General features: G+C 43.8%; 2 protein-coding genes across 7 annotated transcripts in view; one reads left to right on the plus strand and one right to left on the minus strand.

Moving 5' to 3' along the window:
• The window catches only part of FNDC5 (fibronectin type III domain containing 5), a 40,709-nt gene extending 37,508 nt beyond the window's left edge, over positions 1–3,201 (plus strand). For both annotated transcript variants that reach the window (XM_005302147.5, XM_042844733.2), the window contains exon 7: positions 1,391–3,201. In XM_005302147.5, coding sequence (XP_005302204.1) covers positions 1,391–1,432 — 42 coding nt within the window. In that variant the 3' untranslated portion in view covers positions 1,433–3,201. The remainder of the gene's footprint in view (positions 1–1,390) is intronic.
• Positions 1–24,429, minus strand: part of S100PBP (S100P binding protein) — a 26,441-nt gene continuing 2,012 nt past the window's right edge. The window contains exons 2-7 of one of the 5 annotated variants that reach the window (XM_024107703.3): positions 22,164–22,279; positions 19,639–21,062; positions 19,219–19,313; positions 18,187–18,293; positions 11,965–12,064; positions 9,707–10,567 (exon numbers count right to left, since the gene is read on the minus strand). In XM_024107703.3, the coding sequence (XP_023963471.1) occupies positions 10,423–10,567; positions 11,965–12,064; positions 18,187–18,293; positions 19,219–19,313; positions 19,639–20,904 (1,713 nt within the window). In that variant the 5' untranslated portion in view covers positions 20,905–21,062; positions 22,164–22,279 and the 3' untranslated portion in view covers positions 9,707–10,422. Of the gene's footprint in view, positions 1,613–4,637; positions 4,885–9,706; positions 10,568–11,964; positions 12,065–18,186; positions 18,294–19,218; positions 19,314–19,638; positions 21,063–22,163; positions 22,280–24,429 lie in introns of those variants that run through there. The other 4 variants (XM_065577122.1, XM_005302149.4, XM_005302148.4 and 1 more) reach the window with 4 other exon arrangements.

Genomic DNA, 24,429 nt, shown 5'->3' on the forward strand with positions numbered 1-24,429 from the left:
TGAAAGCTTACATATTTATATTTATTGGCACCACTGTTGAAAACGAGACTTAGATTTTACATCACAATATGAAGAGGCCTGTGTCAAAAGAAGCTGTTCCTGCTAATTCTTTGAAACAGGTTATGCAGAACCTCACCAGGATCAGTTAATATGGCATGGGCAAAGCCTAGAGACTGAGGATAACTCAACAAGCAACAGGTCAAGGCTCGGATCCCGCAACTGACTGTGCGGGGCTCACACAGAGCAATACTGAAATCAGTGGGGTTCTGTGTGGGCAGAGGAATCCCTCCACAGCCAGTAACTTGCAGGATCAGGGCTTAACAAAACAATAGCAGGGCTCTCTCTGTGAGCTGCCAGTTCAAATATGCCACTTTCTTCCAGATTCAAATGCTTCCCTCTACTTTAATTTCTATAGTCCTGGATCTCCAGGATGATTGGTGGGGATACCCATGGTTTGGAAAGTGAGCAGCAGCTCCGTGTTTAATTCCAGAGAGAGAAGGAAAGGGCTAGGGATGCAGCCAAGCTGCCTAACACTTTCTGTCCCCTTGGCTCTACGAATTTTGATGACGCTTTATTTCCAGCTCTGGCAGACTGCCTTTCTTGGTGATGAACTGGTACAGTTTAAGAAAAGGTGCTCAATATTTTGTTAACTCTGCTGTTGTTGGCATTACTCCTGTCACTGTTCCTTCATCCTGCCCAGTGCAGGGGCAATTTACGACAGAGTGACAGCCTTAGCTCTATGTTTCACAATCCTTCCGTAGCCACCCACAATCCCTTGGGATCAAACATTTGCCCCAGCAACATTGAGCAAGCAGTAGACCCAACTAGCCTGTGTGGATTTTGCAGTTGTGAACCCTTGGCTTTCCCTGGGTGGGTTGTGCACCATAACTGGGCAACAGGCTGCCCAAAGAAATAGGATAAAATTCTGATCTCCATTTGCTGGAGTAACACTGGCGTATCTGAATTTGAGGTTCCAGGCAGTCTATGTATTTCAGAAACAATGCTCATGATACTAAGTCACACCATCACCATAACATACCCCTGGATTACTAGGGGCCAGTTTATCATTGTTCTACCCCTTGTGTAATCAATTACCTTTGTGCACAGTGGGAGGAAATGCTAAGAAAGCAGAATTATAGCATTTTGCACTGGTGTAAACAGTTGCACCAGGTGCAGGCTGATAATAAATTGGGCCTCTAAAGTCCAGAGTCAAGTACTCAGAGTGTTTCTTTGCCCAGCAGTTATAGCCAGTGTTAACACCAGCACCACCCCATTTTCATTATGCAGCAGGCGACAGGACCATTTACAAATTCACCACTGCATGGAACAAATCTCTGATGGCTTTTCCTTAACAAGCTCTACATTTCTCCCTCTTTTCCCCCTCTCCTAGTTTCCAAAAAACAAGCCTTCAGTGAATATCATCGAAGCATGACAGCCTGCCATCCGCTAGATGGACTCCATTTCTCGCTCTCCCTCTCTGCTTCTGAGCCCTGATGACTGGGGAAGTGAAATACTGTTGGAGCGGTTTGGAGAGACCTACTGGTTGTCAAGTTCTGGCATAAATCTCCTTGCCCTTGCTCTGCAAAAGACAACTGGAGAGAGAGAAAAAACCCTGAAAAAAAAAAAACCCCACATAAGTCACTGTCTGAGAAGGAAAAGCTTCTGTGAAACCGATGCCTCAGGCGATTCTGTATCGGACTCACAATTCACCCAGGCTGCAACAAATCCCAACAGACTCATCTTCCACCCTCCCGCCGCCTCTCTCTCCTGGAGCGATTTGCCTCTCTTTGGAGATCACACAATTTCATTGTATTTTGCTTCACGGTCGCCGCGTGTTGACAGCATCAACATGGGCTCAGGCTGCATTTGCCACTTCTCTTCAGAGAAACGAGAAAGAAACACTAGACAGTGGCAGAGAAAAGGATGGTGGCTGCGGTGTACTCTAATCTCACTCCATAGCACTCATGTGTGGCGTGTAATACGTTTTGCAGGTGGGATTTTTTTGTATGTTTGTTTTTAACAAAGGCACATTACAGTTTCCATCTGGATGGTCACCACTTTGCCGGCTGCTCTCCAGTTGAGATCTGCAGCACTTGTCTCTATTTTTGCCATCTCTCCTATTCTCCAATGCTGTAATCCACCTTAGGTAAGCAGGGTGGAATTCAAAACACTGTGGGGCACAGACCAACAGAGACAAGAAGCCAACCGTTGTTTTGGTTCCAGGAGAACTTGGACCATTTCTTTATGATATTTACGACTGGGCCTGACTGATTCCACCTGTAGTGTAACAAATGGGCCTTACAAAATGTAGCCAGTTAGTGGGGGGAAAAAAACAAAAAACAAAGTCATGATGATAATGGTTGCTATGCAAGGATACTAGGTTTCTAGTGCTGACAGCTATCCCATTCACTTCCAAGGGATCCCTGCCCAATGATGGCCAAGGACACTCCTTAACTAGATACTTCTTTTACTGGGGTTCCAGTGAGTGGATCTGGTTCTTCTTCCACTTCGTGTCTCCACTATTCATCTTGACCCTGTATTGCCAGGTGTTTGTTAAGAGTCCTTCCTAACTCCTCCAGAAATGTGGGGAGGGAAGGGAGGAGTCTCCTCTAGTTTAATAACTGTTTTATGTTCATAAGTTGACAAGTTCCCTGTGACTTGCAATGTTTTGAGGCTGGTAGGTGAGAGGTCATCAAATGGAAGAGATTTACTATCAGAGCTTTGCCAGCAGGCTTTTATATGTATTTGTTTAATTACTCTACAAGGCCATTCCATACATGCTGGGGGATAACATGGGATCCTACTCATTCCATCAAATATTAAGATGGGTTGGCCCAAATCGGATTTAAATCCTCCCATTGCAAACAAATTTGCATTCAGGCAAGACAATGATTCAAAAGCCACTGCAAAGAAACAGCTTGGTAGTCACTGAGTTTAGACCTCTTTCCCCTTTGATATCCATTAGCCTTTCTCAAGTAATCAGTCCAAGAGAAAGGCACTGGGAGGTTTGCATGCAGAGGCATTTTATAAACAAGGGCTTCCCCACTGCCAGTTTCAGGGAGGGGGCCAGCCCCACCCATAGTTTTCTAAATTGGATCCTTAGCCAAAAGCTACTCCCCACCACCACGAGGGAGAGGTCAATACCTCTGATACAGTTGGAGCAATAACCACTTTTTAATGTACAATAAAAGATTCAAGGCACATCTTTCCTTGTAAATACCTGAGTTTAGGGATGATTCCTCTTGGCCTACACTGGGGCAAAATGCATGAAATAGAAGGTGGGGACCTTCTACCCAGATCTGAGGGATCATGAGTTTAGCGGTTTTCTCCCTCTCCCTGGTTGCAGGCAGCAGTAAAGGTTCAATGGGGGGTTAACTTTGATTAGGCTGTGGGCTAAGGTGAGCAAGAAGCTACAACGTAAGTAGAGCCACTTAGTCAGTAGATGTCTACGGGAATGTCTCAGGCTTAGTACGCATCTTATGAGAAAGAAACGTCATTCAGAATCCATCGCCTACCTATAAAGGAAGACTTAGAACAGATGGTATGGCATGTGCAAAATGATAAGAGATGTTCTGTCATAATCTTAGTGCAGACAAGCAAATAAGGCCCTAAACTCTAACCTAGCTGCTGCTGCGGAAATTCAGCCTGGGTAATTTATCAGGGTGATGTTTTTTTATACAAAAAATGTTTCTGGGAATGCAGAGAACATTCCCCATTTTTGAAAGTAATTGTTATTGTTTCCTAGTGACAGGTTTTTAAGCTATTTCTATTCCAACAGTGATGCACTTGTTGTTCTTTAAGAGATGGAGAAATTAAAATGTGAGGCATAGATGCTTGTTCACAGTTAAGTATTCAAGCCATGATATGGCAGCTGGCAAAAGGAGTGTATCATTATGCTCCATAACTGCAGGCTTTAAAGGTAAGGTAATAATGCTATTAGCGAGAAAAACAAATGTAGGCTAGGAAGCAAATCCACTCGTACCAGAAAGGAATTCCAAGCTATCCAATGCAGCTGACTCTCTTAATGCAGTTCCTGAAAACATCTATCAACCGAAAGGATTTAATAAGAATATACTTTATCTAAAGAGGTGCTACATAAGGAAGGGGGAGAGAGAGAGAGAGAGAGACAGACATATAGGCCCTTTTGAAAATTTTACCCATTTTCAAAAGCAACTTAGGGGCTTAGAAGCCCAAGTCTCATTCAATGTAATTTAGGCTCCTAAGCACTTGTCACTGTTGAAAATGGAATGTAGGCATCTAAGTCACTCAGGCACTATTGAAAATTTTACTCTTAATCAGGAAAGACATTGCATTAAGAAACAAACAAGCATTAAACAAAAAAGAAGTGTATGATCTGCAATCACTTAAAGGATGCGCAGATTTTCCAGTGTGATTTTGCTTGCAAAGTGTTGTTTTTGCGGTATACTAAGGAGCAAGCCGGCGTGCACTAGAGTGAAGGGATTCTAAAGAGCCCCGCAATAAGTGATTTTCCACTAAACATAAAAAACAAAACAAACATCCAAATGGCTCTGCGGATGGTGTGCAGTCGCTGGAGACTAATTCAACTGATTTCCAGGAACCAACTATGCATAGTCGAAGTGCACAATAAAGGAATAAGAGAAAACTACCTCCGGGCCAGCGTATGTCTAAAGTTAAGCACCACTTGCTTTATTTCTTAAAAGCACAATAACCCTGTGCTTATAGGCACTAATTTAGTCAATATATTCCCCCACATGAGGTTCCGTGAAACTGTACCACAGAGGGCGATGTGGAATAAACACTTCAATGCAGGGCGTCCTTCCAATTCACAACCGTAACTGCCATCAACTTCTCAGTGACTTCCCCCATACGCTAAGAAACAGCACAAACTCGGTTCCCTCATTCCTTTAAGAAAAATTAGAACATTTATGCATTTTAAACAGACAGTGAATTAGAGGAGAACACACCTACATGCCTGAAAGTGTTTGTAGAATCTCAGCTGCTGGTAACTTCCTGGAGGAGATGTGAATGGGGAGAAACAGATTGTTAATTCTAGTATTTGCCTAAGATATTAAAGGTCAAGTCATTCAAAAGTGTATATCACAGCAGCACACGCATTTCAGATATATACGATGTGGGCACTTGTATGTATCGTCAGATTTCAGTTCCTAGCAGACAGAGGGAATGGAGTTTATTCTGCGTGTTGTGCCGTAAGTAATTTCCTCCAGATTTGCAATAAGGCTTACTATCACAATGTCCTAAACTATCATCGATTTGCCTGTATAGAGACCACTAACAGACAGGCAAACTATCTACATGTGGTGAATTTTCCTTGTTTGTTAAAGCAACATTCTGATCGACAAAATCACGATATTAAAAAGTCATCTACTTTCTCCATGGCTCTCCCCCTGCTGTGAATTCAGTCATATCCACTGACCATACAGACTAAAATAAGCATTTCCTTACTGTTTAGTTCTCTTAGCCCACCCACCTATGAGAAAGTGAGCTGGACTCCATTCTGGCTCAGGCATCACCATCAGTTCTGTTTAACTAAGTTCCAACTGCAGAACCTTTATAATTAGCGACAGAGCCAGGAAAGGCACAGCTTGAATTTCGGATCCCAGATGGAGTCACAGGGCTGGCAACTAGAACAGCCATCTTTTTCCTTTCAAGCTGAATGAGTCTGATGTGGAGCCACAGAGACACACAATGACGGAACCTCGTGATGCCATTTTACACTTTTCAGCATATCACTGTCCTTTTAAACTGATAAGGAGAAACTCACTTGATGCAACCAATTGTTAAACAATGTATTTATATCAACAATACCCCTTTCTCAGCTGCTGTAACTGACATTACAGTACGTGCCCTTAAATCAGATCAGATTCCCTTGACTTTTAAACTATAGGGAAGTGAGTGGTTAAAGGAGGGAATTTATCAACTTTTACGTCAGGTTCTAGTGCACATTTTATGCCTGTCCTTTTAAAATTACACTGCAGCCAAAAAGATTTGGCAGGAAGCTCCGATCAACTGCTGAGAGAGAAGAGAACGGATAGAACTTGTAGTTAGTTAGCTTTTGGGGTCATTATTGTCTTGCTTTTGCTATTAAGAGTGCAACACAATGGTGAATACTCTTACTAGAATTGAAGTTGTAAAACATTTAATCACAGGGCTCAGATCTTTTGGGGCGGGGGGGGGGGGGGAGGGCTAGCACAATGGACTACTCCAATCCTCATTGAGGCTACTGGGCACTACCACAGTGGAAATAGACAGTAATAAGGTCCCTACCTATATTCCAGAAGTGAATATGTAATTTGTCCTGCCATGAGCATTACATATACAATCTCTCTTTTTCTGCCCTTGCAGCACCTCTGAGGTACAGTATGTACAGTTATGTTGAAGAATGAAATCTTTAGCAATAAGACTGTCTGTGAACCTGGAGTCTGTAGAAAATGCAAAGCTGCCCTGTGGCAGCTCCAGTGCATGTGGGAGAAACATTAAGATCACAAAACACAGATTCAGAAGGAAGTCCCCACATCCACCTACTCTTCTCCAGCCCAGCAGAGCCAGCCCTAGACACAGCACATACTGTACAGACACCACCATCTTCTCAAGTGAAAGACCTTGCAGTGTGTTTCTTGTTCAGAGCCATTTCATGTTCTCAGCATGGCTAACTGGTAATAGAATCACTGCTTTAAGAAAAGGCTAATATAAATAGTCTCCTGACTGCTGTGTATAGTTTAATAGCTGCTTTACAAGAGAAACATGAAACCTAAGAGGGCTAGCATGAAAAATCTTTTTGGAAATCTTTACGCATAAAAGAGCACAGCATCTAATCATCCACTGTCTAACAGAACGGCTTAGGTCCTTCCCACCCCCTGCCCCAGCTCTGAAGTGCCATGGCTGATTGTTAGTGACTATCAATCACTTGTTGAGATGGGGCGGAAGCATCCCAGCTGTGCCAGTCTCAGCCTGACTCCAACAACATCGGCTAACCCAACGCTACTTCTTAGCCTTTTGGGGGAAGTAGTATTAGCGGACGTGCCTTTGCAAAGGGAATGCGCTCTGCAATTTAACTCGTATTACTATGGACACTACTTCCTCTTGCTTTCTTTTCCAAACACCCTAGAAAAAGATTAATCCGAGAGCCCCTGCCCCTTCTTTATTATACAAGTAATAGGAACAGGTAGGCTTTAGCGACAAAATCCTCAGCACAGGGATGTCTTTTAGGACCATGCACAAATAACTCCCTTTCGAGATGCACAGCCAAATAAATACCTGGGACTCACCGGCTTACAAGACAATGGCCACTGTAAGAATGGTGCTAACAATCTCGCCTCCCCAATCAGTAGCTGCCAAGTGATATTACTTTCCCATTCTATGCAAGGCTCCCAACAAGTAGGATTTAGAGTGCTAAAATCACAAGAGATGCTATTTTGGTTTTGGGATACTTCTGATTGGAGAGGTTTTCTAAAAGATGCGTATTTCAGCCGTTGACATAGCCTTAAAAATTGGGCACACACCCACCTCAGCATTTACAGACTAGTGGCAAATTGACACACCCTTATAATAGCCTTCCTGGGACTGGCAGGCAAAATGGTCTCTTTCATTAACAAATGCAGTATATAGAAGTTAGAGCAGGGGGCTAGGAGTCAGGCAACCCTAGGTCCCATTCCGAGCTCCACTGTTGACTCACGGTGTGACAACCTCTCTGTGCCACAGTCACTGCACTTATAAAACAATGATTACTAAGGTGAGTAAACTGTTAAGCTCCTAGAGATCCAAAATTGAAAGGTGCGACACAAGGGTAAAATATAGTACATGAACACAGAGAGACACTGAAAAAGAAAACCTGGGCACAGGGCTATTTTTTAAAATTACATTAGCCAAAGCTGCCACGAGAAAATCTGATAAAAGGGGAGAGCCCTTGTGAGATTTGCCAAATGGTTCCGACTTGTTCAATGCTTCGCTCTTGTCATTTTTCCTGTCAGCTGCCAGAGAAAATCAGGGCGTGAAGTTGACTCCATGTTGCTATTACTCCATGTACTGTACTCAAGAAACATTTTGTCACCCATTGTTGATGGATTGCTTTGTAAATGCTTTACATAGAGCATTTAGGTGAAACAGTTATACAGCCTGTGCTTAATGGTCCTTTAATACAGTAGAAAAGAACTACTGTAACACACAAAGCTACCACGGATTACACTGATATTTTCTCATTTAAAATGTATTCACAAATTCTAGTTTTCATTCAGCATCTTCCATGTAACTAAAAGAAAGAAAACCTGCTTGAAGCAAACACTCATGGCTGGACAAACATGGGTTAAGGGATGTGGAACAGAAGTGTACTCTTGCATATTTGAGGTGATCTCTTCCATTAGGAGTTTTATAAAAGGATGGTCTCCCCACCCACTCACACAACAGTCGAGTTTTTGTTTAGAGGGGTAAGTAACTAGCAAGAACAAGAAGAGCAAGCATAGGTGGAGGTTTAAAGGCAGTTTGAGTATGTGTTTGAGGCTAGAGAGTCCACTGAGAGAATCTAACATTGCAGTGGTTGAGTTGCTCCTTCTCAGGGAAGTTGATTTTAGCTACAAGGAACTACTTTTCCTCCTCCTCCTAGTTAAGCTGCCAAAGCTACAGAGAACTACGGGGAGTGCCTAGTGACAATGGGATTCCTACGTATGTACTTACTACCACACAACTGACAAATTATGGAATAAGTCCCATTCCTCAATCCACAGCTACTACAAGACAGGTCTTTTGTGGAGGAATGGCGATAAGTGATGCTAGCTAAGCCCGGGCCCCTCCTTAGTCCCCGTATACCATACTGAGACAACAAATAAGGCAATATGAAGTCCTACTCCTGAGGCACAGAGAGCTGCTCTGCCAGCTGCTCCACATTTGTTTGTTAAGCTTTTTAAAGTCCCTGAAGTAGTTTGTATGAGATACGTGTCACTTTAAATTTCTATAAATACCTAGATGGAAATAATAAATGTATTCAGTTCAATAAATGATCTTCATTTTTCACTTGTCGATTTTACAATGTGGTGGTGTTCTGCCCCAGGGACTAGGTTAGAACTACACCATGCAAAGCAATAAGCAAATCTGCTATTTACACGGAGATAACTGATGAGCCAAGAGCAGGTAAGGAGGCCGTTGTTAATCGTTCACTTCGCCTCATCCTACAAGGAAGGGAGGTGCCAGTCCAGCAGCCCTTTGTTCCGGCACTTGCTAGATAGGGTGGTCATGAAAGCTTCAGCTTTCTTCACTGCAGTGACCCAGGCTATCTTGGTTAACATGCCCTTTAAAAAAAATAAAAAGCCTCCTTGAAGAATTTGTTTATCGTAAGGGGACACGAGACCAGAACACACCCACTTAACTGTTGATGGGGTCCAAGAAAGGCCGCGGGCAGAAGAGCTGGTATGGACTCACCAGAAAATAGGTAAGTGACTAAGGAAGCATTCACATCAAGGCTGCTAGTCAATATATGGCGGAAGCTACAAGTTCTCTCCTTGCTGTTGGTTCCGATCTCTCTACTGTCTTCACTTCAGAGCATCAGACCAGCTCTCCAACTAGAGCACGTTGGCTCATTTAGTTACAGTTGCTGTTATTCCTAAAACATGGGTAGGAAACTACATTGCAAGAAAGGGCAGGGGACAGGAAAGGGTCTGCTCACACACACACACACACACACACACACACACGGTAGCATCAAAAACAAGAGACATTTAGAAAGTGCAAATTATTTATAAACACTATCAACAAAGTGCAAATCTACATGTAACGTTTTACAAAGAAAAGCTATAACTGAAGATGACAAACAAGGGAGGCACGTAAATTTGAGGAATGGGGAAAAACAGGCTGTTCTCCAATTGCCTCTTAATTTATGCCAACTTGACGTGTCAACCCAGAACACTGCCTTTGTCAACCTTCATAAAAAGGACACCGACCACACAGCTAATTCCAACATGAATGGTGTCCAAAGGGAACCTAGCAGTTGCTCTAAAAAAACTTAAAAGCTTTGTTCTGAGCTCAGGCTCTGGCAAAAAGATTTCCATTCTAAATTGCATCATCCATCTCCTGTAACTGAACAGTATATCCATTAGATTTCTTGTTAGGCGTGACTTCCTTTTGCAGAGTGGGGATACCTTTGCTTGTCAGCTGCTCTCTGGAAAGCTTGCTTTTGTTTCAAAGGAAAATACTGATAAGAAATGCTACAAAGAGTTACCTGTACCGAACAGATCACATATTTAACCTGTATTTAAAAGGAGGTTCTGAAGGTCTCCAAAATAAAGACACGCAAAATCCTCAAACTGGCCTTATTAAAAAACAGAACAATCCATAGATCAAACAATCAAGAGACAAACAGCTAAGCTACAGGACAATTAAAAACTAACATTAAATGGAGAAAAAACAGAGCACACTCCCTCAGTAACGAGTAGCTCAGACATTGGAGGATGCTGTGACAGAGCTACGCTGGAAGTGGTCAGGAATGTCCCGGAAGCGACGGTGGTGGGCCAAGTTCCGGCTCACCCATTGCTTAAGGCTGCACTTTTGGGTGGGTTTCTTGGAGAACCTTGGGTATTTTCTGCAAGAACAGAAGGGGAATAAAGGTAACAGAATAATTAAGGCAAATATGGTGTGTAGGAGCATGCATACAAGAGCAGCAGGAACAGTGGCTATTTTGCAAACGCCTTCCCTTGTCCCATGGCACTTGCAGTCTGCAGACACTTTTCTATTGCCAAAATTTTTAAAATAAAATTATCTTGCCATGCTGCCATGGTAAGTACAGTAGTAGAGTACAAGAAGAGTCCTTCTAGGAGCATTATCTAGTGCTTTCTGTTACCCTCCTTGCCGAGATCGGTCTCTCCATGGCCTGCCAGAGAAGTCTGAAGGTTGCTCAGTTCATGACAGTTAAATGAGAAGTAAATTCCCACAGAAGGAGCTGTTGTCATGCAAATATTGCCATTTCTTGGCTCTAGCACATTCTGAAAAAACTGCTGGCTTTGTTCAAACAAAAACCCTCAAAAATACTTCCTACAATGGCTTAAAATAAAACAAACCAAAAAAATTCCCACAACCCAATTCCATTTTCGTTAACTTGTTTGCAACACACTTTCAGATGCAGGAAAACAAAGCTTTTCCATATTAGCTGTCAGATGCTGCCTTCCCCCTTCTGCACATAGCAGAGTTGGCTTCTCTTGAGTCTTTTCATTTGGTCTGGGCAGATATATCAACATAGCTAGGAAATAATATTTATTAACTGCAGAGCCATCTGGGGAACCATGAGACACTGGGTGGGGGTCACGCTTACAAAAAAATTAACTATCAATATAGTTATTTAGGAGAAGGAGCATCTGTCTGCCTCCGGAAATTCACACCAACAGCTTTTCAGTTCTACAACAGTGGTTCAACACAAGTTATCGTGATTAAACAGGCCTAAAACAGCAACGTGGCCTGGCAGTTTCAGTCCTCAAAGACTGGTGTCCATATTACAGGTCACCATCACAACTCGCTCCTGTGTTAGGAGCCTCTCTGAAGAGTTGGAGATGGGGGGGGGGGGGGGGGGGGGGGGGAGGAGGGAAGAGAACTCCTCTAGGGAGGACAAAATTCAAAGTAAGTGTTACACTGGCAAGATAACACAGAAACAGTGTTACCAGACACTTGTGCTGTCACCTTGATTTGGCTTGAAGCTTTGTTTCCAACAGTGTCAGCCAGGCACTTTTGGTGAGCATTACATTCTGAATAGATATTTAGAATCCAGGAGACCTTCCTTCTCAAGTTATAACAATTTCAAACAAAGGTCAGTGTTCAGGCCTTAGCTACTTCATATTCTTACAGTGAATTAAAAAAAAAGACAAAACAAAACACCTCCAACAGAAATAAGGTCCTGAACAAGTTACTTTGTATAGTCGGTTTCATTTTCCATTGTAAAAGGGGCTTTCCTCTGCTCCCTTCCCTCCTTACAAACATTTGATACCATACCTCATGGTGAGGTCTGATGGATGTTGCCATCTGCGGTCCTGGGTTCGGTACTCCCTGCTGGCAACCTTATTCATCAGAGCGTACAACTCATTTAATGCATCTGCAATTCAGCAAAGTAAGTAGTTAATGGGAGATCAAGCATGCTACGTGAGGCTGGAAAAAAGACAGCAGCAGCATGGGAACTCTGGCCTCAGCTCTTAATGTTGCTCCTGGTCCTCAAGACAGATCTTACACCAAGGGACAAACAGAGTCTACCAGAAAGACAAGAGGTCTACACATGTCCATTTTCAGGGACACTTATGCAACATTTCCCTGGAAGCAGACACCTGCTACTGACATGAGTAGGATATTACTTGCTATGATGCTTTCCAAGTAGCAGACTCAGCTCCTCACTGCAGTGACGGCCCACTGCAAGGATCCATTTGCCCATGTCTATAATCAGAGTGTAGCAAGAGACATCCTTGTCCACAATCACTTACATCTGAAAAGGATGTAACATTATCATACAGCAGTGTTACCTACTGCACAGAACAAGCCCTTTCAGTAGATACAGTAGTTCTCCAAAGGCCTCACACCATGAATCCTTGGCAAGAAAATGCAACGGATGGTTTGGCAAGATACATGAGTCTTTGTGTCCAGGTCACAAAATAGCTCAGATCATATCTGCAATGCTTATACTCTTGCCCACTCCTCACTTCAGTATCTGGTAATGCAGGCTGAGACTCCATACTGCACACTACTTGTGATGCACACTACAGCAGAAGTCCATTGTTACGATGTTGCTACCAACAGAAAACAGTGCCCCTCCTCAACCAACATGAATGCAGGTATTCTTCCATCTTGCTACTGAAGTCATGTTGCTAACACTAGGAGTGGTTCTACGTGAGACACTTCTTCATTCCACAGGAAGTGACTGCCTACTGAGTGCATCTATGTAGACTGGCCGCACCTCTCCTTCACCCACTGGAGCATCAGTTTCTGTCTGAAGTGACCAGTTCAGAGTCTGACAAGAGGCCATTCAGTTTTACAGCACACTTCCTAAAGATGACTATTTGAAAGTCCACGGTCTGTGTTCAGCCATTACTGTTTAGGGAGAAACGCAAAGCATCAAGAGGGCTAACAACATGCAGATACCCACTACGAACATGTTGCAGAACTGTTCAGTCCAGACGGCAACTCATCCTTTCAATCCATTTAGATTAGAAGTCACTGGAAGAGTTGTGGTTTCTTCCAGTTTATCTATCTTTAGCAACTTCCCACAAGTTCTTACTTTTTCTACACCAGGGCACCTGACAATTTCAGTCATGCCAGCTTTATGCCATCCCCCAACCCCAAACCTTGTGCCAGTAGGGCTGATGTAACTTAGATCTGTTTTCTCTTCTCAGCTGCTGGGGACAGAGCGCAGAGGCACTCTGGCCAGATCTCCCTACCCGTCGAAAGCCCTAGTACATTGGGGCAGTAACAGAAGACTGGTGTAGAGCTGTTAAGTCTTCTGCACACCAGCCACAGATTAGGGGAATGCAATAGTCTGTTCAGCTGGCTTCCCATCTGCTTTACCCCAGCGTGATGTAAAGCCAGAAGAAAAGGTCAGAATCAGGACCGCAGTTTTATTTATAAGACAGAACTTGGTGATTGATCTTTTCCATAAGGTTCTTCCGTCCATCCCTCACTCCCTCAGGGCCAGTGCAGGGTTTTTCCCTACAGCAGAGCATCTCAAAAGTGTCATAGCGTGGAGCACATTTTAAGATGTTTTATGGACATTTCTCCCACCCATTTACAAAAACATAAGCTACTTCCCTTTCCATTGGCAACCACAGCAATTGTTTCCCTAGAAGAGTAACATTAAGATTTGTAGCTGCTTTTAGCCGCTGAAAATGAGAGCCAACACCATATAACTTGGCAATTCTCCAGACTACCAATGGTTCTTAGATCACAGTGGAGAACCAATGCTGTACAGTAGAAATAATCCCTTGCACCTCTTTAGCAGCATCTGGTCTCCTTGGAATTTTTGGACTCTTCAAATACTTGGCGCTTCTAGCACTATTTAATCCAATGATCTCAACAATAAAAATTGTTATCACTATCTACAGACGGAGAAAGGGGAAGGGAGGCACAGAGATGAAGTGACTTGCCATGGTCAGTCTGCATGAGAGTCAAGAATAAAACTTGGATCTCAACTCCCAGGTCTGTTCCCTGACCACGGAGTTATTTTCCTTCGCCCACAGATATATTCCCATCCCCCCAGAATAGCAAGACAGGGAGAAGATATACATTTACTTTCAGATTTTTGTAAGAGCCGAGCTCTCATTTAGATACCAAGAATCTCCAACTGTTCTCAATGGGAGCTTCTGGGTGTTGAGCTCTTTTGAAAGTCTGGTCACTAGTCTTAAACTTCCCTTTAAAAATAATATATATATCTATCCATCCCGCCCCCTTATTTGTTGCATTTGGCTTCCCACTAGAGAAGCCTCTGCTTTCACACTGGCATTGGCTTGGGGGAGGGGAGAGGAGGGATGGAGGTGATGCTACCATTGAACACTGACTCCCAGAAGCTTCCCCTACCCCAAACACCATCTAAGTCTCATTGTGAGCAGGCACTTTTCCCAACCTGCTGTACAAACAGACCCCATACAAGTCCAAACTCATCCCCCTTCCCAGGATCTGAATTTATTATGGGTTTGGGTGGGGTTTTGTTGTTTGAAAGAACCAGTTCAAGCCTTCTTCCCAGATGTGGTTGTGATTAGGATTCCTCCTTCAGGAAAGCTCAGCCCACACCATAGATGCTCTCCCTAGAAGGCCACTCCCCCATACTTTATATCCAAGAGCATCAGGGAAATCAGAAGAACCCACTTAACCTCTGCCCTTAGGTCCCTTGGATTACTTAATCCTCCTTGTCTGCAACACTTTATTTAATAAAGATAGTTAACCTTCATAAATTAAAGGTATTAAATAAAAGCAGGTCTTCACAGTTCCCTGTGGCACTTCACAAGTTGCCTCCTCTCTCTCTGCCCCAGAGGATCCAGCTTCATCACGTCTTTGCCAGGCTGCCAATGGCATGATCGAGTTGGGAGGCATTACAATGCAAATTATGCATTTCTAGAGAGGAGATAAACAGATCACCTCCAAGTGGAGGCAGCCCTGTATATCTAACATGCTGTGTCAATCTGCCCTTGGACAGAACTCCTGGTACAGTTTTATTAGCAGAGGAGCTCTTAAGGAAAGAAGCTATTAGATACCCAATTGGAAGAGCTAGTATTGCTTTCCAGGTACCAAACAGCTCACAAGTCTGAAGAGAGTCCACATGATGCCATGAAAGTTGTCTGCGCTGCAGGTGGTGCAAGCACTATTCAATATGCACAATTATGATGTCAATATCCTGCAAAGGCACATTTAGTGAACAATGTTGCAAAAAGCAAGAGAAGGATATATAGAGGGAGAGGAAAAAACTCCCCACTAAATTTGTTCTTCACCTGCCCTTAAAAAAAAAAAATAGGGGTTCTCAGCTATTCTGTATTCTCTCTCTCCTAGACCAAGACGAAGTAACAATACTGGGTGAACATTCAATGCCAAGAGCCACAATAACAGTCACTTCCGGTTATGAAAATAGGGAGCCTCATCACTAGTGACAAATGATTCTGGACCAAACAGAATCCACGAGGCTCTCATCAAGAAGGATTTGATTCTATTTATGGTTGAATGAAGAGCAATATGAAGTTTGAATACTAAGCTAGCGGTCAGCTGGCAAATTTCTTTGTGGTCAATTATGGACCGTTTCAACCAGTCATTTGGAAACAGATGTTCAAATCACATCGCAATTTTACATCCGCTAGAACACAGCCTCTGCAGCATTTAGATTCATGTGGGAAGCTGGAAACAAATCTATTTCATCGGAAATATTCTATTCCCTACTTCTTGGAGGATATGCATACACCCAAAGCCACAGGTTTATTCTGCCCTGGGTCAGTTCACTTTGCCAGACAGGGGAAAGTTCGCTCAGAAAATGGACTCCTTCCAAACTATCCAATATCCATAAAGACTGAATGGTTGGCAGTTAGTGCAGCTGTTACCTTTAAGTGGTTTAGCCCACAAAAGCCACCAACATGAGCATAGAAAAGTTGTATTTGTATAATATTGTGCTAGGTGCTATACAGACAGGTAAAAAGACAAGGTCCCTGCCCCAAACTAGCTTACAATCAAAACAGGCAACATACGAATGATACGGGATATGCTACCACAGAGAAGTGTGGGGGAGATTATGCAGAAGAGTGTGAAAATGAAGTTAAATGCTATGCTACCCAAGTCAAGTGACAGCCTACAATACAAAAAAAAGGCTAACCAAAGTGGTGGCATAACGAGGTATTACTTTCAGTCACCTGTTTTGTTACCCCTTCCCAGCAAGGGGCAGTGGACAGGCACAGAGCTGGTGGGCTTTCTGGCCTAGATTCCTGGAAGAATTACTCACAGCTATAATACGTGTGCTGGTGGCTCCTTGACAGGGTTGGATTATAAATTCTCACGGGGATAATAGGTGCATGGAGAAAGGCACCACTCAGAATTAAACCCAATCAACTGAGAAGCTTTTTATGTGACCCAACTGGAAAAAACCCTCCTACCTGTCACGCTACATTCCAAGCCTAAAGTTATTGGGAACAATAGACATTTCCACTAAGAAGCAAAAAGATCACACATAACGTTCTTCCTCAGTGAAACGGATCTTCCATTTCACCCGCCAGCCTCGTTCACCAGGCCCCTGCCTGATTTGCTCCAACTCAGAACATATGCCTCGCATTTTTAATTTGAAAGGAGGAGAAAACGGGTCGTAATTAGCTTTCCTCGCATAGTCCCCTCTGCATTACTTATGCTATATTCATAGACTGGAAAGCAGCCCCGTGGCTATGCAGCTGTTTGCACTGCCCAGAGAAGCGGCGTCTCCATGTGAGCAGCGGCACAACTGTCAGTTTCTTGAAACTCTCAAGAAAGGACAGTTACCAAACCCGTGAAAAGCCTGACAAATGAACACAGTTGGAGGCCATCTTTGTAAGCCGCTAGGGCCATCTTTAACCTCCGAGTTTCTCAGTTCCACCCACAATTCCTTCAGGTGTGGCTCTTCATCTAATATTATGTTTGCTCTTTATGTGGAGATTCTCCTTGAACCTCTGTCAGCAAGAGCTTTTGTAGGATTGATCTGAGAGGGGCACAGCCTAAGAGGCCTGGAAGGTATTAGCAGGAATTTCAAGTCTTACTACTTGACACGGAAGTTAAAGGTTTCACAATTTTAAGTTCTATGCTGCCGGCTGGAAAGAATGGCCTCCCATCCTAAGCACCACCAGAGACAAGAGCCCAGGTCTACCTCTCTCATTTTGCATTTTATGGCCAATTTATAAGTGCAATGCCCTCACTGCCCAAAGTGCCAATTTTTGACAGTGTACCTGCATTTACCACACAACTTTCAGCATGTGCCTCAAACTCCTTGTCTATCCCAGCTATTACAGGCAGAGAAACTGCTTCTGAGGTAGTCCCAAAGCAGGGGTGGTTACATATTGGACCCTAAATTCCCTCTAAGCTGCGCGGCCATGCAGTGGCCTATTAAGCACCGTGCAGGAGCTCAGGGGAAGAGATGCCTCTCCCCCAGCCCCAACCTGGATCTGCCACAGCTGGGGGAGAGGCGCCAGGGCTTGAGGCCCCAGCCTCGGATCTGCCACGGCGAGGAGGGGCGCCTCTCCCCCCAGCCCAAGTGCTGCTGTGGGGAGAGAGGGCTGGGAGGAGTCTCTCTCCCTACCGTAGCCCCAGGGCAGCCTGCACCCCAAACCCCTCATCCCCGGCCCCACCCCTGAGCCTGCACCCCCAGCTGGACCCCTCCCACACACCCCGCACCCCAACCCTCTGCCCCAGCACTGAGCCCCTCCCACACTCCAAACCCCACAGCCCCACCCCCGCCACATGAATTTTGTTATGTGCACCAATATGGAGATGATGTGTCACACATCACCTCCATATCAGTGCACATAAAATTCTGCACATCCGTGGGAAAAATTAGAGGGAACACTGATTGGACCCCATAGTCTCCATAAGTGGAGCAGGCGACATTCTTATTGCTGCCTAAAAAATTATAATATCTGAAACAACTTTGCTGAATGCAAACTAACAAAATTTGGCCCTTTTGATTTGGTCTGTGCCTTCCCCTCTTCCCAACACCCCATCCCAATCCTTCCTGTAGGTTACCTGGTGTAGGATCCGTGGAATTCTTTACATGGGCACGCACACATTGGATATAAATATGCTTCTTTTGCTCAAGTTCTGCTTCAGAAATGCATATCCGTTGTTTTGGTCTTTAAAAAAAGAAAAAGAAAGTTAATTTTTCTGAAGCACCTGTCAAGCAAGGCTCCATGTAACAAACAGCACCATGATTCCCTGTGTGGTGAATACAGACAGAAGTTCCTTATAGCACTATTCTTTTGGACACACTAGTTGTAAGAAGGAGATCTGGCAAGCCACTCCTAGGAGCAGGATAGCTGACGAGTCTGCTCTCAGCCTGTGGGAGGAGGGGATGCTTGTCCCTGAGCAGTGAAAATATGGAAAGTTGAGGAATGACAATGGCAGGAATCACCACAAAGTCTGATTGGAGTGAGACTCAGAGCTGAAGCAGGTGGAGGGAAGGGAGTAGCAAATCTAGGAGTAAGAGAAGATCATGTCAGCATCTTTCCCCATCTCACAGACTGCCTGCTTTAAAGAGACAAGGTGGGTGAGGTAATATCTTTTTATTGGACCAACTCTGCTAAATAAAAAAATATTCTCTCGCCCACCTTGTCTCTAATATCCTGGGACCGACAGGGCTACAACAGCACTGCATGCTGCCCGCTTTGACAATTAACATGCTTCCCTATCTTTGGTCGGCTGTATTGTTGCTGCCATCTGCTGGAAACCACAGGGATAAAGGGGAACAGTGACCACACCAGGGGTTCTCACACATTCATAATATGAACTACATCCTAATAGTGTCTCAGACATGCCCTCACAGACTCAGGACAGCTTGGATCACCTCCCCTCCCATTCACAAGTAACCCTTGTGACAACTACAGCAATCGCTTACATGGAAAATGTTACCTAACAGGGCATTACATAAATTTACTTGCAATTTAGCAAGTGGAAATGAGACGTGTATTACCACGTGAGCAGCCAGCTCTCTAGATCCCCAGCAAGTGCTTCACAGTCCGGTGTGAGCACTGCTGAGCTAAAGTATGCAGAACATGTTACCTTTCTTCCACCTGTGGCACGGGAATGACTTTGCCTAGCTTCTTCCCACAGGTACGGTCTTCCCCACAGTTCTGGTCTAACACTACAGAGTTTAACTGGAGAGGAGGAGGAGAAAGAGGATTAGCCTGACAAAAAGACACTCCTGTGTCCATTAAGATGCATTATTTTCCTCTAGAAAAGCTTACTTACTGTGCAAGGCTGCAAACCCATGTATGCACCCTGATAGCGCTACCGACAACTGAATTATAATGTTTAAATAAAAACATGTCTGACCCATCCACCCTACTGTCCATTTGGTCTGCTTCACACGCTTATGGCTTTGTTGAAAGATAAACATTTCACTTTTAAACAAAATACTTTTAAAAATACTTAGCCAAGGCTGCTTTATAAGAGTAAAGAGACAGAGGTGTGTGTTGTTACTTTAAGATTGTCTGACGATTCTTCAACAGATGTGGATTGCTGGCTCAAATCTTCCTTTTGGGAGCCAAAGGTCCCTGATAATCCATTGTCTGTTCCTCTGGAAGGGTCCTGATTTAAGACGACATTAGAGGTTTCCGAATGCAGTAGCAGTACAGGTGCTGGATTCTCCACTTTGTCCTTACTTTGACCACAGGCAGGGTCAGGACAGTATGTAGAAGTTTTAATGTGTGCATCAGAGAAGGGAGATGACTCTTTGATTTCTGATGGCAGCTTTTCCACACTATCCAGGCCCCCACTGTGGTGCTCTTTAGAAGCCAGGCACTCAAGGGACTCTTCAACAACCAAGCTATTAGAACTGATTTCATCATACTCTATACTTTGTTTGCTTGCATTTTGTAGATGGTCATCTCTTATTACTTGTGAAGCTTTCTCACCAGTTTCCTCCAAGCCATCATCCCCCTTTGGCGGATCTATTGAATCTGCATCAGTTGGGGAAAGATTTAGAGGCCCCTGAAGATCACAGTCAAGTGTACAAGTGACTTGATTTGATTTCAAGCAGTCCACATTCAAGCATTCTTCACCCTCAGAATTAGCTGTTTCATCCTCAAGAATTTGAAAATATCCAGGATTAACTGAAGAGCCAGTCTGAGATAGAGACTCGTTACTTACTAACTCATCTATGGTCCTGAATGATGTCTCTGTGCCTTCCGGGGGGACTGATGCCAAATTACAGTTGCTACTCACTTCCTTCTCACTTTGTCCCCATACCTCTTGATTCACTAAAGCACTCTCTCCAGTGGAGTTCTGGTCATCTCCTAAGCAATCATCTGCTAACATTTCCCTACACTCTTCCTCAGTGTAATTGAAGGGAGAGTTCCCTTGTTCATCATCTGAGGGTTCCAGCAAAGAGTCATCGGGCTCACTATCATCAAAACATCGGGCTGTATTCACAGAAAGGGCTACCACACTGTCTTCTGGAAGACTAACTCGGATGACAATGTTCTCCAGCTCAGTATCATCCAGACAACCAGAGGAGCCCAGGAAGCAGGCAGAGTCTGGGGAGCACAGTGATAGTTTCTTGGATGGACATGGAGTGCTACAATAATGACTCAAGTGGCGCCGTTTCTTAGCATCTGATTGCAGGGGCTCATCCTCCTCTAGCAAGTCTAAGGGCCTTTTAGTCCTGGGGATTGTATCGTTAACAAGAGTCACTTTATGATTATGATATACACCAAGCCCAAAGGAATGCGGAGAGCTGTCTTCCATGAGGCCGTTGGTCTCTATATTAAGTGACCTCGCTGCTTCTGCTTGGTCACTAGAAGCCAGGGCAGAACAGGTACCAGTGTTTGCTGAGCCTCTAATCAGCCTATAACATGCTTCACTCTTCCAGAAAGTCAGTCAGTCACAGGATGGATCCCACTTGCCTGCAAAGAGAAAACAACATAAGTGAACTAAAAGAATGTCTCTCAGCAACTTCCTTCTCAGTCCCCTCTGTCCTTCTCTGGAAAGAGAGATGTACACCTCTCCTCCCTGGGCAAGTGAGGTGCTGGATTTTCACTTGGTCCAAGATAGCTTACACTTGTCCTGTGACTGATCCACTTTAGAAATACTAGTCACTTTGAAATCTAGGGCATTCTGCTGCCTCACCTTTAAAGAAAAGTGTCGTACATATTTTGCCTCTGTTGTTTCTCTTAAATTTAGTCCTTCCTGACGCAGCAGCAAGGGAAGAGCCTATCAGCATCCACCCTTGGAGCAAGTGGCCCAATGTCTGAAGATACCTGGCTTCCATGGCCTTCACTCCTGGCTATTCTGACTTAAATAAACGTTATTAAAGGTTCTAACAGAGTGAGTCTGCTCAAGCTACTCAAACGTCAGCTAGAGAATTAGAACCAGTAAGCCAGACATGCTAATGAGCAATCCCCCACATCGAGAGGGCTCACAAGTCAGAGGTCTAATTTCTACAGCTATATTAGCCAGCACTAATAGAGTCTAAATCATGAACACAGTGACCACTGCATGCTGTTTTCTTTGAAGCTGTTGACATGAATCAGTATAAGACACCCCTCAAAAGACTGCATAAAGAAATATTGTATGTTTTCATAGCTTCTTTCATTCAAGGATCATAGAGCAGTTTGCATATTGAATGAAGCCTCAAACCTTTCCTCCCTCTCCAGTGAGATAGCATTATACCATTTTTAAATAAGAAAACAGACAAACAAAAAGGTTAAATATAATATTATAATGTTACCTGATCCTATTAATAGGTAATAATACTTGTTCAGTTGATCAGAAGTACTAAGGTTCTTGTCCCAGAATCAGGCTACACGGAACTAAAACCAATGAGTTCAATTTCTTGTCAGGAATCTCAAGGGGTATAGCCAAGACACTCACACGGAGGTCAAAGCAAAGCAGTGATTTTTATTAGGATCAGTAATAAAGCCAGAAAAGCTCTGAGCCACGTAATCAAACAGGAATAATCCAGTATGGGGGATATCTGCGATATCATTCTTGATTCGCATACTTACGCCCTTCCTTAAGACCTGGTGGTGAAAGACAAAGGACCAGCCCTGCCTCTGGCATGCCAAATGAGTCTGATGGTCCAGGTTTCTCAGTGCCCAAGATGGATGGTAGACAATGTTGCCTGATTTAAGGAAGTAATACTCTTATTTTAGATAATATGGGTTATAGGCTCACCAATTAATCTGATCAGAAGACAATAAGGTTCTTGTCCCAGAGTCAGGCTACACAGAGTTTGCAAGGACACTTGGGATGTACGACAAGGACGCTCACACTGAGACAAATGTAGCTTTAAAGATTTTTATTGCGATAAATGGAATAGTAATCAAACAGTAATCAAATGGTAAAATAATCAGAGTTACAAAGGCAATGACATTGTTCTAGAGATACATGAGATATTATACACTATAAAGCTTTTGATTATTTTACTCACACCCTTCCTTGATAACCTGGTATGAGACAAAGGACCAGCCTTGCCTCTGGTATGCTCTTTACATTACAGATTATTTAAATAAATACCTGCACCAATTTCCTTCCCATGCTATCAGTATAGATAGCATTTTAACAAAACATTCCAAAGTCTCAAAAACACCCATTAAAAATGGCTGCTAAAATCAGTTATAACCACAACATAACCCTAGGTCATGTCCTTGCTACTTTCCATTTTCCCCATCTTACTATCTCCAACTTATCTCTAACTTTTACTCACACTAACAAGCTCTATTTTTCATACTCCTCCATATTTAGCCTAATTTCTACTTATTTTTTAACCTAGCACATTTTATAGACTACATCTTCTCCCTTTTTAGTTTTCCTTTCACCTGAACAGCACCTACTTCGTCATCACTCATTTTTGTTGAGCCTTTCCTCTGACTTCTTCCCATGAAATACCTGGTTTTCCACCTCTCCTTCTGCCAGCTTTATTCTCATTTCTAAAGGCAGCCTCAAGGTATACATATCACATTCATGTTTATTTCCTGTTTCTAGAGTCCACCCAAGGGAACACCTCTCTCTTACATTACCGAATCCATTTCTTACGCAGAAATTCACAAAAAAGGACACCTCCCCCCACGCACACAACCAGTTTCCACTCACTTCCAGTGCTGGGATAACTAGGCAATTGTTGGCTTGTACATCTCCCACCCCAGCTCCCTCTTCACCCCTTTAAAGGGAAATCTGTATCGCCTACACTAATATCAGGGGATGGGGAAATTCCTCTGCTACTCCATTTTGGGGGCTCTCTCATTAGGCAGGGAATTCAGAAGAATGTTCAGCTCTCTACCCCCCTTCCTCTCTAAGTGTATGTGGCAGTTGGTGCCAGAGGCCGAACCACACTTGATGGATAACACCCCACTGGAGGAGGGCACCAGTGGGTTGATCACCTACCTACTTAGGTGGGCAGTGCTTCCCATCCTCACAGGCAATCTCTGCTGTGAGGGGCAACTCCCCACTTACAAGGTAGAGGGAGAGGAGTCTTCCTTCAAGCCAGACCCTAAAGAAATGGGCATTTGGGGGCAATCAGGAAGGGAGAGGGAGTACCAGGAGGCAGTACCGCCCCAGTCAGAGCCCTTTAGAGGTGGGATCTGACTGGGGAGTGGGCAGGGCATCTTGTAGCCTTATTAATGGACTGGTGGTTAATCAATTTATATTAATCAATCACTTAGACCACAATGGTCAATGAAGGTTTGGTCTCCTGAGGGCTACAGCATCAGGAATATTATCATGAGTATCATTAGAATAAATGATGCTAGAAGCACATAAGAAACAACTGCAATTTATTACAAGTCCCTTCATTAACAAGTCCACTAAGCAAATGAACAATCCCACAAACACTAAAATACAACAGGCAGAGAAAAAGTGTGAAGTGTTTAGCCCTATGACTAGCAACTACTACCACCACCACCAGTGGTTGCCATCCTAGCGTCTCGCCTCTTCTTTGGCTCACCTTTTATGCTTACACACACGAAGGCTCATACATATGCATAAGGGTTCCAACCCCTTTTTCCTCATCCATACTTCCACATCCCACTAATTTAGGGGCACCTCATTTCTCATTGGCTATCCCTTAGTTCCCCTTACTCTCATTATGCATCTCTGTAAACTAGTTCCCATGGTAACCTGCAGAATTTCTCATGATGTTACAATTGGGTGCCTCACGGTCTAGACAAGTACACTGTGGTATATTTTCCCTATCACCCCCCACTGGCACATTCTTTACAGTAACCTTGTAATTTCACTGGTACAGGGTTATTCCTGGGTCACCTACTTACGCCA

This window comes from Chrysemys picta, chromosome 23 (genome assembly GCF_011386835.1).
Source record: "Chrysemys picta bellii isolate R12L10 chromosome 23, ASM1138683v2, whole genome shotgun sequence".
Lineage (NCBI taxonomy): Eukaryota > Metazoa > Chordata > Testudines > Emydidae > Chrysemys > Chrysemys picta.